The sequence below is a fragment of the Gossypium hirsutum genome, chromosome A07 (assembly GCF_007990345.1).
Source record: "Gossypium hirsutum isolate 1008001.06 chromosome A07, Gossypium_hirsutum_v2.1, whole genome shotgun sequence".
Lineage (NCBI taxonomy): Eukaryota > Viridiplantae > Streptophyta > Magnoliopsida > Malvales > Malvaceae > Gossypium > Gossypium hirsutum.
In genome coordinates, this window is record NC_053430.1 from 15,943,307 (window position 1) to 15,957,568 (window position 14,262).

A 14,262-nucleotide genomic window follows, 5' to 3' on the forward strand; every position below is an offset into this window, starting at 1 on the left:
CTCAATCACCCAATCTAATTTTTGGTAGTAATGAGGTAGATAATTTAGATAAATCGGCCATTAATTGATGTTCCTAAAGCAAGAGAACAATAGTTCAAGAATCTTAATATTGATGTTAAGGCCTCATATGGTGTTGAGAAGAGAATAGCTAAAGTTGATAGTCTTCTTGCTCATCCACCCATCCCAAAGTAAGAACTAATATTGACTTGAAATTTATGCATATAAATAGACTGTAATTTATTAAATTTTATAAAAAGAAGTTTTAACAATAATAATATCAATTTTGTTTTTATCTTTCTCTTTAGGTTTTTTTTTTAAAAATAATATAAAAATTAATTAATTATGAAAATGGATTGGAGGATAAATTATTTACAAAAATGGGTTGTTCGTTACAGTGCCTGTTGATACCGCTTGACACATCGGTGACACCATTTCCATTTTCCAGCCAATCATTAGCTAATCATTAGTGTTAAAAAAAAAGAAATTTTTTGGTGCCGCCACTATGTTAGGCGGCACCGGCATGTATTTTTATAAAATACTCGTGAAAATACAGGCGTATCGATGGAAAAAGAAAACAAAATTTTTTAATGGTGTTGCCAGACTGTTAGGCAGCAACGATGACATTTTAAAAAAAAATTCCAGTGTAAAAAAAACGTTGAAAGAGAACAAAAGTTGAAAAAAATAACAGGGAGCCCGTGATCGATCAATCACGTAGGTAGTAGGGTGTCAACTCGGTGCCGCTTGGTTGTCAGGTAAAATAATTAATGTGCCAGAAAAAATTGTTATTTTTTTCACGGGTATATTTATAAAGTTTCATGTCATTTTTATTTAATTGTCATTTTTAACTAATATGGTAATTTAATATGGATATGGTGAGTAACTCCTTGAAATGAATGTATACAAAAAATTAGGTATTCATATTAGATACTAAATCTGTAAAATAAAAATAAAATTAGATTTTATTTAAAAAATATTAGATCCTGCTGAGAAAATATAATTATATAAAAATAATTACAAGCCAACCTTATAAATTCGAACTTGATTTTTGAAGTCTAAAACACAAATCTTCATTCTTTTCTTTTCTGTTTTCTCCCTTCTTACTAAATACAAAATTTTTTCTTCTCTTCAACAGAAAGCAAAAACTTCAACGCAAATAAAGGACTTGAATAGAAACACAAAACATCAATCGAAGCAATTTTTGGTTGGGGTCATGTATATATACTAGGTGGTGCCGCTTGACAATATCGCGGGACCACCGGTGTCACCTGACAAGTTGACAACACCATTAATAAATTATTTTTTATTTTACTTTTTTTCTTATAATTTTTTTATTAAAATGTATCGCTGCTGCATGATAAATTGGCGACACCAATTAGAAAAAATTTATTTTTTTCATTGTATATACTTATATTTTTACGGGCATTTTAAAAAATCCATACGAGTGTTACTTGACATAATAACAATACCAAAAGAAATTCGTTTTCTAAACATTAATGATTAGCTAGAAAAGAAGAATAATGTGTCAGACAATATATATAAAAATAATAAACAACCTATTTTAATAAATAATTAATTCCAGTAATTAATTAAAATTTTATATTATTTATATAAGAAAAAAAACCTTCTCTTCAAGATTCCAAAAGCAACATATAATTTTGTGCATCATAAATTCATTCTGTTTTGATGACAGTGATTTTATTGTGAAAATGACAACTGAACCTCTTAACTTATCCACCGGGTAAGAAGAAAATTAATCCTATCCATCATTGCTACCAACCTCACTGCACAAATTTCACCTTCCATTCTTTCACTCGAGATGCCCAACTTCATTACTCACTAACATCAATCAAGAGATGATAATTGAAATATTGGCTTAAATAGGCTATTTTAAAATTTTGAGTCAACACCTCATTTACGTATAATTTTTCATTTTTAAATTTCTCATCATTCAACAATCAACAGTAATTAACATTCGATCAAAGTCTAAAATACTTTTTAATGTTTAAATATTTAATATTATAATTTTTTATTTTTTATTTTTAATTTAAATTTAATATTTATTTTAAAAAAAACTTAATTTTCACGTGATATTTTCTCTTTGGCCAAAACATGCTATGTGTTGTTTTTTTATTGGCTAAAGTTGCCAAACGTAATTTTTTTAACAACAATTAAAAATTAAATAGAAAATAGAAGAAATTAATATTTTAAATACTAAATTGAAAAAAAAAATAACTGTCAAAATGAGAAATATGTATATTTTAAGGGCCAAATCGTAAATTAAATTTTTTTAACAGTAGTGAAATGAAAAGATAACAAAATGTAACTTTAGATATCAATATGAACTAAAACAAAATTTATAGATTAAAGTAAGAAACCGATATACTTTAAGAGCCAAATGATACTAAGCCTTTAAAAAATGGCATGAAAATTATTTTTCTTTTACATCTCAATTTTCAACAAAATATTTCAACTATAAAAAAATTCTTAAAATATAATTTTATTAAACATCACTCCACATTTTAAAATAATAAATGTTAAATTTATCAAAAATTTACTTTTTTTCTCAAAAAATTGGTCTTATTATTTTTTTGATACCGTTCAGTTCTATTTTAAAATTTATATTCAGAATTGCATACCTTAATAATGTATCTCTGTTGTTTAAAGTTACATCTCTCGTTGTACGCAAAACTTATTATTATTATTATTATTAATATAAAAATTAAAATAATTTATTTAATAATTACCGTGCCCAGTTTCAGTTGTTGGGCACGCTCTGGTTTCGTTTGGATGAGCAATTGACTGCGGTGCGGTGCGTTTAACTTACTTTTTGTCTCAAGCTACAATATCGCTACAATATCTAATTTTACCGTCACCACTATTTTTACACTAACCGCAACTAAAAACACCGTTTATCCAAACTCACCCTCGATCTCTTTAAAATTACAGATTCAAAGCTTTCCGCTCCTTGGATTCTTTATCTCTCTAGTTTATCAACAGAATTCAGCTTCTCTCTCTATTTCCCCGATAAAATTCAGCCTTTTTCTCTAATTTACCAAGACTAACGAGTTTACTTCTTTTCTCTATTTCTCTCTTATTCTTTGCAAGAAGATCCCCTTTCTTTACCAGGTATACCTTCTTGCCAAGGGATCTACTCTATATTCTTCATTCTAAGAAAGCCCAGATTTCTTTCTATTATTCTTTTGAAGAAAGCTTTTTTTTTTTTTTAAATCCATGGCATCAAGCTAGTAATCCCCCCCCCGAATTCAATCAAAACCTACCTTTTGTTCGTTGATATTCTTTATTGAAAAGCTTCTTCTTCTTCAAAAATAAAAATCAATGGCTTCAAGGGAAGTATCTGCTATGATAAAACAAGGCTTTATTTCGGACCCAACACCGTCTTTATCTTCCTCTCCATCAAGAACAACTTCTACAATCACCACCTCAAAACTCTATACTCCTTCCTCTTCTCCTCCTCCTCCTCAAACTGAGCCAACTCGCCCTTTTCCCAATCAAACCCTCTTTGAAATGATGTCGGAGGAACACCTCCGTGACTCCAAAGCCATTGAAGAGTCTCGCAAAAAGACGCAAACCCGAATTGCTAAATTCCTCGATGAACTCAAAACCTGTAGCTCCAACGACTGGGGGCTGGGATCAGGTGATGTAAGGCTCACCGTAGTCTCTAGGGATGGGCATAGAGTGTCAATGGATGTGCACAAAAGAGTTTTATCTGAGAAAAGTAGGTTCTTTGCTGAGAAGTTGAGTCAAAGGAAAGAGAAAGGAGTTTCTCACACCGTGGAAATCAGTGAATGTGATGACGTGGAGGTTTATGTGGAAACTGTGGTTTTGATGTACTCTGATGATTTGAAGAAGAGGTTGATTGGTGAAAATGTTAACAAGGTCTTGGCTTTGCTTCAGGTATATCTCTTTCTAATTTTGCTTTCTACTTCATGATTTGTTTGGATTGTTAGAAAGTTCAGTTAATTAGAGATTGTTTGGTTTTGTGCTTCAGTGTTCAATGACTTAAAAGGAATCATATCCGTGAATCTCTCTGCAAATGTAAATTTCTTGTGCTTTTCCCTGCCTGCTTAGGTTCTTATAAGTCCATGGTAGATGAGTTACTTTAACCAAGTAAAGATAAATTGCAGTGTGGTATAAAATGGTTGACAGAGGAAAACTTTTATATTGATGAGCTTGAAATGGATGTCTGTTTTTTGGCCTATCTTCTTGTATCTGCTGTAGTGAAGCATTTGTAATATTAGTGCTTGTTGTAGGTTTCTGCGGCTATTATGTTTGATGCTGGAATTAGTTCGTGCTTGGAATATCTGGAAGCTGTCCCCTGGTCCGAGGATGAAGAGGAGAAAGTCCTATCTCTTCTCTGCCAACTTGAGCTTCATGGCTCGATGACTGAAGTTCTTCAGAGAGTATTATCCGAACCATCTACTTCTGTGAGAACAGATGACATCTTCTTGAAGCTACTTAGTGGTGTTCTTCAAGCAAAAGATGATAAAGCGCGTCGAGAAATGAAAACTCTTATTTCACGGTTACTCAGAGAAGATTCGTTTGATTATAACAGCCGGGTTGATGTCTCCAAAGATATCCTTTATCATCTTTGTCATAGATGTCTTTGTTCTCTCGTGCTCTGCTTATCTGAAGCTATGTGCATGGACAGCAGCAGGCAAGATCGAGGAGTTTTAATGGCTGAAATAGCTCGAGAAGCTGACAACTTGCAGTGGCTAGTTGATATTCTAATCGATAAAAGGATGGCAAATGACTTCGTGAAATTGTGGGCAGATCAAAAGGAACTTGCAGAACTCCATTCCAAGATCCCCACCATGTACCGACATGAAATCAGCAGGATCACTGCTCAACTATGTATCGCAATTGGTAGAGGAAACATCTTGGTGCCCAAAGACAGCCGATTCTCTCTGCTGTCAACATGGTTGGACGCTCTTTACGAAGATTTTAGATGGATGAGAAGGGCTTCTAGATCTGTAGATAAAAAACTAATTGAAGAAGGACTCAGTCAGACAATTCTTACCCTTTCGTTGCGACAACAGCAGGTTATTCTGCTCAACTGGTTCCATCGGTTTCTGAATAAAGGGGATGACTATCCCAATATCCAGAGAGCATTTGAAGTTTGGTGGAGAAGAGCCTTCATTAGACAGTACGCTGACGTGCCTGATAGTTCTCAGATGCAAATAACCATCTGCAATTATCCAACCTGAAAGTTATGTCATTGCCATACAAGAGTTATAGTCGAATGTATACATATATGAATGACTTTCTTTTGTTGTTTTTTCTCAGCTTATATCCATATTATTTTCCCTCATCTGATTTTTTTTTTGCTTCTTACTGAAACTTTTTATCTTCAACTGCTGTCCAAGGTGACTGGTAATGGAAATTAAAAGATTGATTCATAAAAAATTTTGAAGATGCCAAATAGGCTTAGACTTAGATCCCACTTTTTCAAAGTTATACTAATTGCCAAAGAATACAAATTTCATGAAAATATTATCACAACAACAAGACCAAAATCTTGCAAATTCAACACTAATTTCGGAATAGATCATATTTATTTGGCCAACAGGGTTTGTGAGAGTTTCTCATAGCGGAAACCATCTTTCATGGAGTCATCCGCTGACCAAACAAATATGCCATGAAGTTTCCCCTGATGCTTCAGCCTGCGACATGCCATAAAGAACCCATTTTCCGGAGACAACCCTCCGCTTCCATCGGTGCCAAAGCTCACTAGGACCTTACCACCTCTGTAGTTAGAGCTCTGTTCATCGAAGTATTTCAGGAATTGAGAAATATTTGTACACTTTTCATAGGCGTAGAACTGAAAGTTAACGTAGTCTATGACATGCCCGTACTTCCTCCACAAGGCCAAGTAATGGGGTTGCGCGGAATCATCATTATAAGTTGCTAATGATGCAAATGAGACAACCCCATTTTGTTTTAGGAAGAAAAGAAGTCGCCCAATGCACTCAGCGAATGTGTCAGCATCTGCATGGAAGTGTTCATAGTCGATATCTATGCCATCCAAATGATACCGTCTTGATATATCTGTTACGGAATGAATGGCATTTCTAACCCAGGAATTGATTGTTTTAGGGCTGAAGTATACTTTCTCATTGTTGGCTATTGTATCGCCTCCTAGACTCATAGCTACCTTCACATTCCAATAATGTGTTTTGAGGGAGGATACATGAGAAGGGTTGAGGTTTTGTGTATCCCAGTAAACCCTGAAATCACCATTGGTGGGGGAAGGAGGGGAAGAAGAAGAGGTGGTGTAATCAATAGCAAAGGAAAGGATGAAGTGAAAATCTACGTCTTCATTGATGGGTACATCTGAAAAGGTAACACCTTTGTCCTCAGCTCCTATGTATTCTCTAAAGAGTTTCGAGTTAGCTGCTACTACAGGGTGTGAGGAAAATAGAGCAATGAAGATGATCTCAAGAATGAGAGAAACAACAAGCATGCATAAATCCATGAAGGTAATTGTTAAGTTCCAGAAGGAGATATTTATAAGGTGACAATAATTATACTGTCATAGATTATTTATTATTATCTAGAAACAAGATACTTGTTCTTTTGTAATTGTAACCGTCTGGTTTTATAAGAAAGCATGATATCCGGCAGATTTACAAGGGATTTGTCTGATGCCTCCGTTTTCATCATTACATCCTGTTGGCCCTGCTCTCATTGATCACAAGGGAGAAGACAAATTTAGCGGCAAAGACTGCCTTTTTTAGGGGCTGATATTACGACATATACCGGTTTAGTCAAACAACATATATGTTAATGCAGGTTGAGGACCCGTTGAACTTTCTAAACTTTCAATGAAAACAATGACACTATAATATCCTTTTGTACTCTGATCATTTCTTACAGGTGGGTGAATCTTATACAGGCGTTGAAAATTCTAAAACAAATTTTATTTGCATTTAGATAAAAAAAAAGTTAACAGATCAAAAGAATATCCTTCTTTGATTTTATTATTCAACCTCATTCAGCACCGTCTTGAATCCGAGTATTAAGGAAAAAAAAAAGGGTTAGTGTCAGTCCGTGTGCAATGTGATACCTATACAAGGGACCAACACCTGCCGATCAGGGAAAGGAAGAGGCTGAGCGTAGGGCCACTAGTTCGAACGGCCAGCCCCACCCCAACCACGACACTGACTGCACTGCAAGGGAAGGCCTAACCGGCCAGACCCATTCAGGCAAAATGCAAACAGTTCCAAGTGTCGAGAAGAAGTGGCGCCGACAACGGCACCGTTGGGCTCGTTGGTTGCGACGACGACGATCTAGAGGCCAGCGGATGGTCAACGGTGGTGGTTCTTCAACATTAGAGTAGTGAAAAATTGAGAGTCCTATTGAAATTGACTAACTTAATTTCAAATTAATTTTTCTAAATATAATATTATTTTAATAAATTTAATCTTAAATTAAATTAAATATTTATTTAGATAATAATTTATTAATTTAATATTAATTTAATACCAATTTAGGTCATTATTCTCATAAACTTAAAAAAAAATTCTCGTAAGAAATTATTTAAGAAAATTTCTAAAGATATTTTTTATATTTACAATTTGAGGTTTAAACAAATTATGAAATTGCTTCACTAGTAATTTTGTTAAAAAAATTTCTAATTCAAAATGAGCCCACACTCAATATATATAACCTCTTCAACCCGACCTAAATGTCATAGCCAGATCTTGAAGGTTACATGGGCCAAATAGATGGCCAAGCTAAGTCATTAGATTTCAAAATATGTTTTTAAAATTAGGCTCCGTTTATTTGCCAGTAAAATATTTTCTGAAAAATGATTTCTAAAAATTGATTTATTTTTCTGGAAATGATTTACTCTTCTGGTGTTTCAATGAATCTGTATAAAATATTTTCTATTATTTGACAGATTTCCTGAAATTATTTTACTGAAAAGTTGTTTTAAGAAATTTATATATTTAAGAATTTATTATCTTTTCATTGTTTGATTGAGTTTATTATATATATATTAATAAATTTATATTTTAAATTATTTTTACATATATTGCAATGATTTATTTATAAATAAATAAATCATTTTAAATATATAATAATACTCAATTATTAAACTAGAATATTAACCGTCATAAATTAAAAACAACCAAAGTCAAATAAATTATTTGTAATTGTGTTATAAAAAAATAAAAAACAAGGATTGAATAATTATAAATTAGCTTCCAAACCACAATTGATACTAGAAATTAATAATCCCAATAACATTCATTCTTAACGCCTTCCATGAAAATACTTCAACATTGCATTACCATTAACGTTTTCACCAAACAGTTAATGCTGGAGCAGTCCGTCTGTTAAATGCTACTCTAAGCTCCTATTCTGATTTGCTAGGCAAGAACGACTTGACACAATTGTTCTTGAAAGGCTTGCATCAAGCCTCATTAAGTAAACTGGTCAAAGCTTAAATGCAGAAATACGAAAGACAGAAGTAACCAAGTAATTCTCAATGAGACTTTTGTGTGGTAGAACTTAAAATGTATAACTAGTATAGAACAAGGTCAGAAATAAGAATGAGTCGAAACTAAATCAGAAGTAAACGAATCCCGAAACAATTGACCTTTCAGAAGTTAATAGCTACATTGAGCTGTCAAGTATTGTGACAATGGGGTTTGCTATAATCTTCAATTCTCAATTGCGGCATCAAACACGTCGAAGGGAAACCTCAAACTGCTCTATCCTCTTAGCCAGATCATGCTTCCCACAATTCTTTAAACCATCAGTAACTATATCAAAGCACCTTGAAATTGGTGCTAACCCCAGCTCAGTCATTTCCACCAAATAATTTGCTGCCTCTACAAATCTGCCTGCATGTCCACACATTGTTATCAACATTGTATAGACTAGTCTGTTTGGAGCATGACCCTTGATCTTCATCTCACCGAAAAAGCTAAATGCATCATCAAACTGCCCTTTCTTACACAAGCCTTTGATTATATGTGCATAAAAACTAGGGAATGGCTTATAACCTTGTTCAATTGAATTATTTAAAAGTCGAAATACCTCGTCAGTCCTATCGACTTTTGAAGCTGCAAGTATTAATATTTTGTAAGTATTAATATCCGGACAAAGCCCCAATTTACAAACACTATGATACATATCGATGCAGAAATCAATCTCCTCAGTTTTACAGATTGTTTCCACCAAAGAATTAAATGTAGCAATGTCAGGCACAAACCCTTCCTTGGTCATTCTTCTTACCATTTTCTTTGCTGATTCAAGATAACCTGCATCCAACAAACATTCTATCAATAAATCTCAACCTCTAACCGGAGGATTAAACCCCTTCTTACTCATATCCTCCAAGAAGTCTTACGCTTCCTTCATCTTCCCGGAGTAACACCATCCATTCACCAGAACTGTGTATGTCCTCTTGTCTGGTACCTCACCTTTCCTAATCATCCTCCGGATTAATGCATATGCTTTATGGAATATCTTCACCTCACAAAGTGCAAAGAGCAATGAATTGTAAACGCTAACGGTCTGTTTGCAACCTAAATAAATGCTTTTGTTGAAAACTTCCACAGCCTGGTCTATAAGGCCGTTCTTTCCGTACTCTTCAATGATAAAATAAAGGGTATCAAAAGAAAGGCGAAGCTGCTGCTTTTGCATTTGTTGAATGGTTTACCACATAGATTCATACTTCCTATGGAGAATGAAGATCTTGACTAGCTCCTCAAATTCGACAGAGGTGGGGGTGTAATGGCAACGGGCCCATGAGAAGAAGAGAAGAGATTCTGTAGGGGAGTTTGAGCAAGAACGAAGTACGCGGAATACAAGTTCAGAGTTCATAGAAAGGTTCATGCTGTTGAGAGTGCGCTCTGGATGAACTTTACGACGAACGATGTTGGAAATGTGGTGGATAGCTGCAAAATAGTCATCTTTCGAAACAAAAGTACCTTGGAGAGAATTTACTGAGGTTAGGGTTCTAAAGGAACAAAGAATGTTCTGGGATCTATTTCCATATTTGTGGAGTAGCTATGCAGACCAGAGCATTTGCAGTAGAAATTACAGTCCAGTAACCTCCATTTCCACCTTGATACTCATTAATTGACTGAACCAACAGAGGAATATTATACTGCAAGTTCAAAGAACTTCCGTACTATAACAAGGAATAAATAGAAAATACCAATCACATGTACCACATCGAAAAGGAAACAAGACAAGATGGCTAAAATCAATTGTAAAGAAACTCACTCTTATCATACATTAACATATAAACATATTGAGTTCACTTCTATGAGTCCTAAGTTTTGCAGTTGTTGCTTCTATAGACCTAGCCCTCTAGGGCAAAAAGAATTTGAGCTACATTTCGCTAACACCAAAGAGAAATGCATAAAAATGGTATACTGAGCATCAGAAAATGGCATTTCTTAAAATCATTTCACATTAGCAACTTGTTTGATATCCAAAATTGAACAATGAACTGAATTTGTAAATTTCTTATTCACTCTGATGTTCATTCAAATTGAGCATGTTTTCAAGCTTTTAACAACAAGGCATCGTAGGTAATCCATAGAAACAGAACAATTAAAGAAGAAAAAAAACCAAAAAACATAAAACAAATAGCTCCATAAAATTGCCTGCATAGTTTAACAGTCGGATACAACTGTTAAACATAACCCAGTTTGAGAAAGCAAAGCTCAATAATTGAAAATGACATTTTCTAAGAAAATAAGTTGGTTTTATCCATTAAAGCTAAATACCCATTAATAAATTCATCACTTTTAACCCATGTGTATAATTTCTTATATCAAAGAAGAGACTAACAATCTTAAAGAAACATAAGCTTAAAGGTAGAGGCTTTGAATAACTCAATTAAATCTACAAGCTTGAGAGTTAGAAGTAAAATGGAAAAGAAGGAAAATACATGAGAAAATAAAAATAAAAATAAAGAACACACATGGATATTGCAGAGAGTGAGAGCGTGAAGACTTCAGAGACACTTAAAAACCAGAGGAAAATATGAAGTTTGGGTATTGGGCCTTGAACTGAGAAAGAGATCCTGAGAAAGAGAGAAAAGATAGGAAATGAAACAGCAGCATGTAAAATTTGCCAGAGAAGAGAAGATATGCGACGGTAAGGAAAAATGGAAGAAATATTTAAGAAGTTGAAGAACGGAAGATAAGAAAAAGACTTACCTGGATGAAGAAGGGGATGGAAAATGTCTTACGGAAATGAAATCAGTAAGACATTTTCCTCAAATTGTAGGTTATTTTACACGTGCTTAGGAAAACATTTTCCTAATGTAAAATGTTTTCAACCTTCCAAACACCGTAAAATTAGGAAAATATTTTTTGGAAAAGGAAACCGTAAAATTAGGAAAATATTTTTTGGAAAATGTTTTCCTGGCTTTCAAACGGAGCCATTTGCTTGTCTTTTCTAGAAAAGTAAAATCGAGCAACTTTCTTAATTTTATAAAAACTTATTAGTTTCAAAAGTTGATTAAATTTAATGTTTAATTTTCAAAGTTTAATTATTTTAAAAACTAAGTTGATTTGTAATTTTATTTACTTTTTAAAACTCTTTTTTTTATATTGTAGTGAAAAAAGTGATATATGATAGATTTTTAATTAAAAACCAAGATGTTTACATAATTAAATCAATTTCCAAGTTTGGATAGTTTAAAACTTTAAAAATCATAGATGTCAAAATAAATCCAAATTAAAGTCTCATGCCACAATCCAAATAAAACATTACAATCCTAAATACAAAAGAGTACAAATATTAAGTTTAAAAATAATAAGTTTATTAAAATTTGTCCGAGATAATCCTCCGATTGTCGAATCCAAAATCCTAACTTCGTTGGTTATCTGTAAAAACAGTAAACTAAGGAGTGAGTTAATAAGCCCAGTGTGAGTCGTAACTCAAAATATCATAATCAATCAATAAATATAGCAATAAAGACAACTAATATTCAGAATTTCATAATAATACAGAATTGTAGATCTTAATGTATAAATGCATGTTCATATATGGCAATGCAATATTTTCAGAATTCAAAAAGGTTCCTACCCAACATGTTGAAATATGTATATATTTTAAATTTATTTAGGTAGATAAATCTTATTTAGGAAGATAAATTTTATTCAGATTCTAGGAATATTTTTATTTTATCTTTTAGTAGTTTATTAGAATAAGGAAACTATTATCCCATTTAGGATTAGGACTGTTTTCTCTATTTAAGTTCGTTCTTTAGTTAATAATATAGAACAGTTTTATTAAAAGCTCTCTTGGAAACTTTCATGGCATCTGAGCTAGGTTAAATCTCTAGTAACATGATGGTTAAACCTTGGTGCGATCACTGCAAAAAATATTGACACACTTGAGAAATGTGTTGGAAGCTCCATGGGAAACCAACAAATGGAAGGAAAAAGAGTGGCAGTGGTCGTGGTTCACAATCAGGGGATAGCAGAGCTTTCCAAACAACTAATGGAAATTATGAGTGCTAAAGTTCTCTGGAAGTGTCCCCATTCACTAAAGAACAATTAGAGCATCTACACAAGTTTTTTCAATCACCACAATTTCGGATGAATTCTTCTATTCCTAACTTATCCAATAATCCTTCTTCCTCTTTTGCCCAATCAGGTACTGATTTTTCTGTTTTTCTCAGTGTCAAGCCTTATAAAACAAACACGTGGATCGTTTATTCTGGAGCTAGTGATCACATGGCTAGTAGTCATTTTCTTTTTTCAACTTACACACCTTACGCAGGAAACAAAAAGATCAAAGTAGCAAATGGGTCCCTCTCGGAAATAGCCGAGAAAGGCACTGTTAAAATTTTGTCTTCCTTAGTCTGTTAAAATTTCATCTTCCTTGGTTTTACATGATGTTTTACATGTGCCAAATCTAGCTTGTAATCTCATATCGGTCAGTAAATTATCTCAGTCCTCAAATTGTCATGTTATATTTGACTCCTCTATGTGTAAGTTTCAGGACATGGTCTCGGGGAGGATGATTGGCAATGCTAAAGAATTTGGTGGAATTTACTTTCTTGAAGCCGACCATCTAAGTCAACCAACAACTACTTTATGTTTAAATTTTGTTTCTGATTTTGATAAGGTTATGATTTGGCATTATAGGCTTGGACATCCTAATTTTTACTATTTAAGATATTTGTTACCTAATCTATTTAAAAATAAAAGTCCTTCTTTATATCATTGTGATTTGGCTACACATTATCGGTCATTCTTTCCACCTCAAAAATATAAAGCCTCCAAACCTTTTTCGTTAATTCATAGTGATGTTTGGGGACCTTCAAGAGTCTCAACTTTTTCAGGAAAACGTTGGTTTGTCACATTTATTGATGATCATACTCGAATTTGTTGGGTGTTTTTATTAAAAGATAAGTCTGAAGTTAAAAATGTGTTTTAGTCTTTTTATGCTATGGTGGAAACACAATTTGGTGTGGAAATAGAAGTATTTCGGACTGACAATGGTGGGGAATTTTTTGGTGACCAATTAGGTGTTTTCTTAACCAAAATGGAATAGTCCACCAAAGTTCTTGTACAAATACACCACAACAAAATGAGGTTGCAGAAAGAAAAAACTGACATCTTTTGGAAGTAACTAGAGCCTTGATGTTCACTAATCAGGTACCACGTTATCTTTGGGGCGAAGCCTTGTTAACAGCTACATATCTTACTAATAGAATGCCCAGTAAAACTCTAAACTATAGAACTCCTTTTCGTCTCTTTAAATATAACTTTCCTAACTCTAAATTAATCACAGATTTATCCCTCCGAGTTTTTGGGTGTAGTGTTTTTGTTCATCTTCACAACCAAGGTAAACTAGATCTTAGAGCAAAAAAAATGTCTTTGTTGGCTATGCTTCTAATAAAAAAGGTTACAAATGTTATGATCCAATTGATAGGAAGATTATTGTTACCATAGATGTCATATTTGTTGAAACACAATCTTATTTTGATTCTAATCTTCAAGGAGGGAATTATACTAAGGAAGATTCTATAATTGATCAAGAAAAGACTAGGAATATACAACATAGGGATTCTAATAATGGGGAAGCTGAATTTATGATTAACATAGAAATTAATGATGTTAATGTTAATGAAAAGGAGTATGAAGGTGTAGAGTCTGATCATGAGAATAAAGTGTCGAGACCATTTTTAAATCGAGTTTTGGAAAATGGGAATTGACTTTAAAAAACGAAAACGGGAGTCGCCACTATTCTTTTTAGGTG

At 33.2% G+C, this 14,262-nt stretch overlaps 3 protein-coding genes across 6 annotated transcripts; 1 reads left to right on the forward strand and 2 right to left on the reverse strand.

Moving 5' to 3' along the window:
• The first annotated feature begins 2,969 nt into the window (after positions 1-2,969).
• LOC107932932 (BTB/POZ domain-containing protein At5g60050) lies at positions 2,970-5,329 on the forward strand. Its single transcript, XM_016865054.2, has 2 exons — positions 2,970-3,915; positions 4,272-5,329. Exons 1-2 carry the CDS (start codon positions 3,337-3,339, stop codon positions 5,223-5,225), a joined length of 1,533 nt encoding a protein of 510 aa, XP_016720543.1. The 5' UTR covers positions 2,970-3,336; the 3' UTR covers positions 5,226-5,329.
• An 88-nt stretch (positions 5,330-5,417) lies between these two features.
• Positions 5,418-6,945, reverse strand: LOC107932933 (chitinase 2). Its single transcript, XM_016865055.2, has one exon. It carries the CDS (start codon positions 6,491-6,493, stop codon positions 5,573-5,575), a length of 921 nt encoding a protein of 306 aa, XP_016720544.1. The 5' UTR covers positions 6,494-6,945; the 3' UTR covers positions 5,418-5,572.
• Positions 6,946-8,503: 1,558 nt separating this feature from the next.
• LOC107932918 (pentatricopeptide repeat-containing protein At5g18390, mitochondrial) lies at positions 8,504-11,407 on the reverse strand. Of its 4 annotated transcripts, none has more exons than XR_005930394.1 (3): positions 11,205-11,407; positions 10,967-11,068; positions 8,504-10,141 (listed from the first exon to the last, which is right to left on the reverse strand). XR_005930394.1 is itself a non-coding variant. In XM_041117652.1 (2 exons), the coding sequence occupies exon 2, from the start codon at positions 9,265-9,267 to the stop codon at positions 8,707-8,709; it is 561 nt and encodes a 186-aa protein (XP_040973586.1). In that variant the 5' UTR covers positions 9,268-10,117; positions 10,967-11,195; the 3' UTR covers positions 8,504-8,706. The 4 variants fall into 4 exon arrangements, 2 of the variants coding, with proteins under 2 accessions (XP_040973586.1, XP_040973585.1); XR_005930395.1 differs by having other exon boundaries at positions 8,504-10,117; positions 11,205-11,406; XM_041117652.1 differs by lacking the exon at positions 11,205-11,407 and having other exon boundaries at positions 8,504-10,117; positions 10,967-11,195.
• Positions 11,408-14,262: the final 2,855 nt, after the last annotated feature.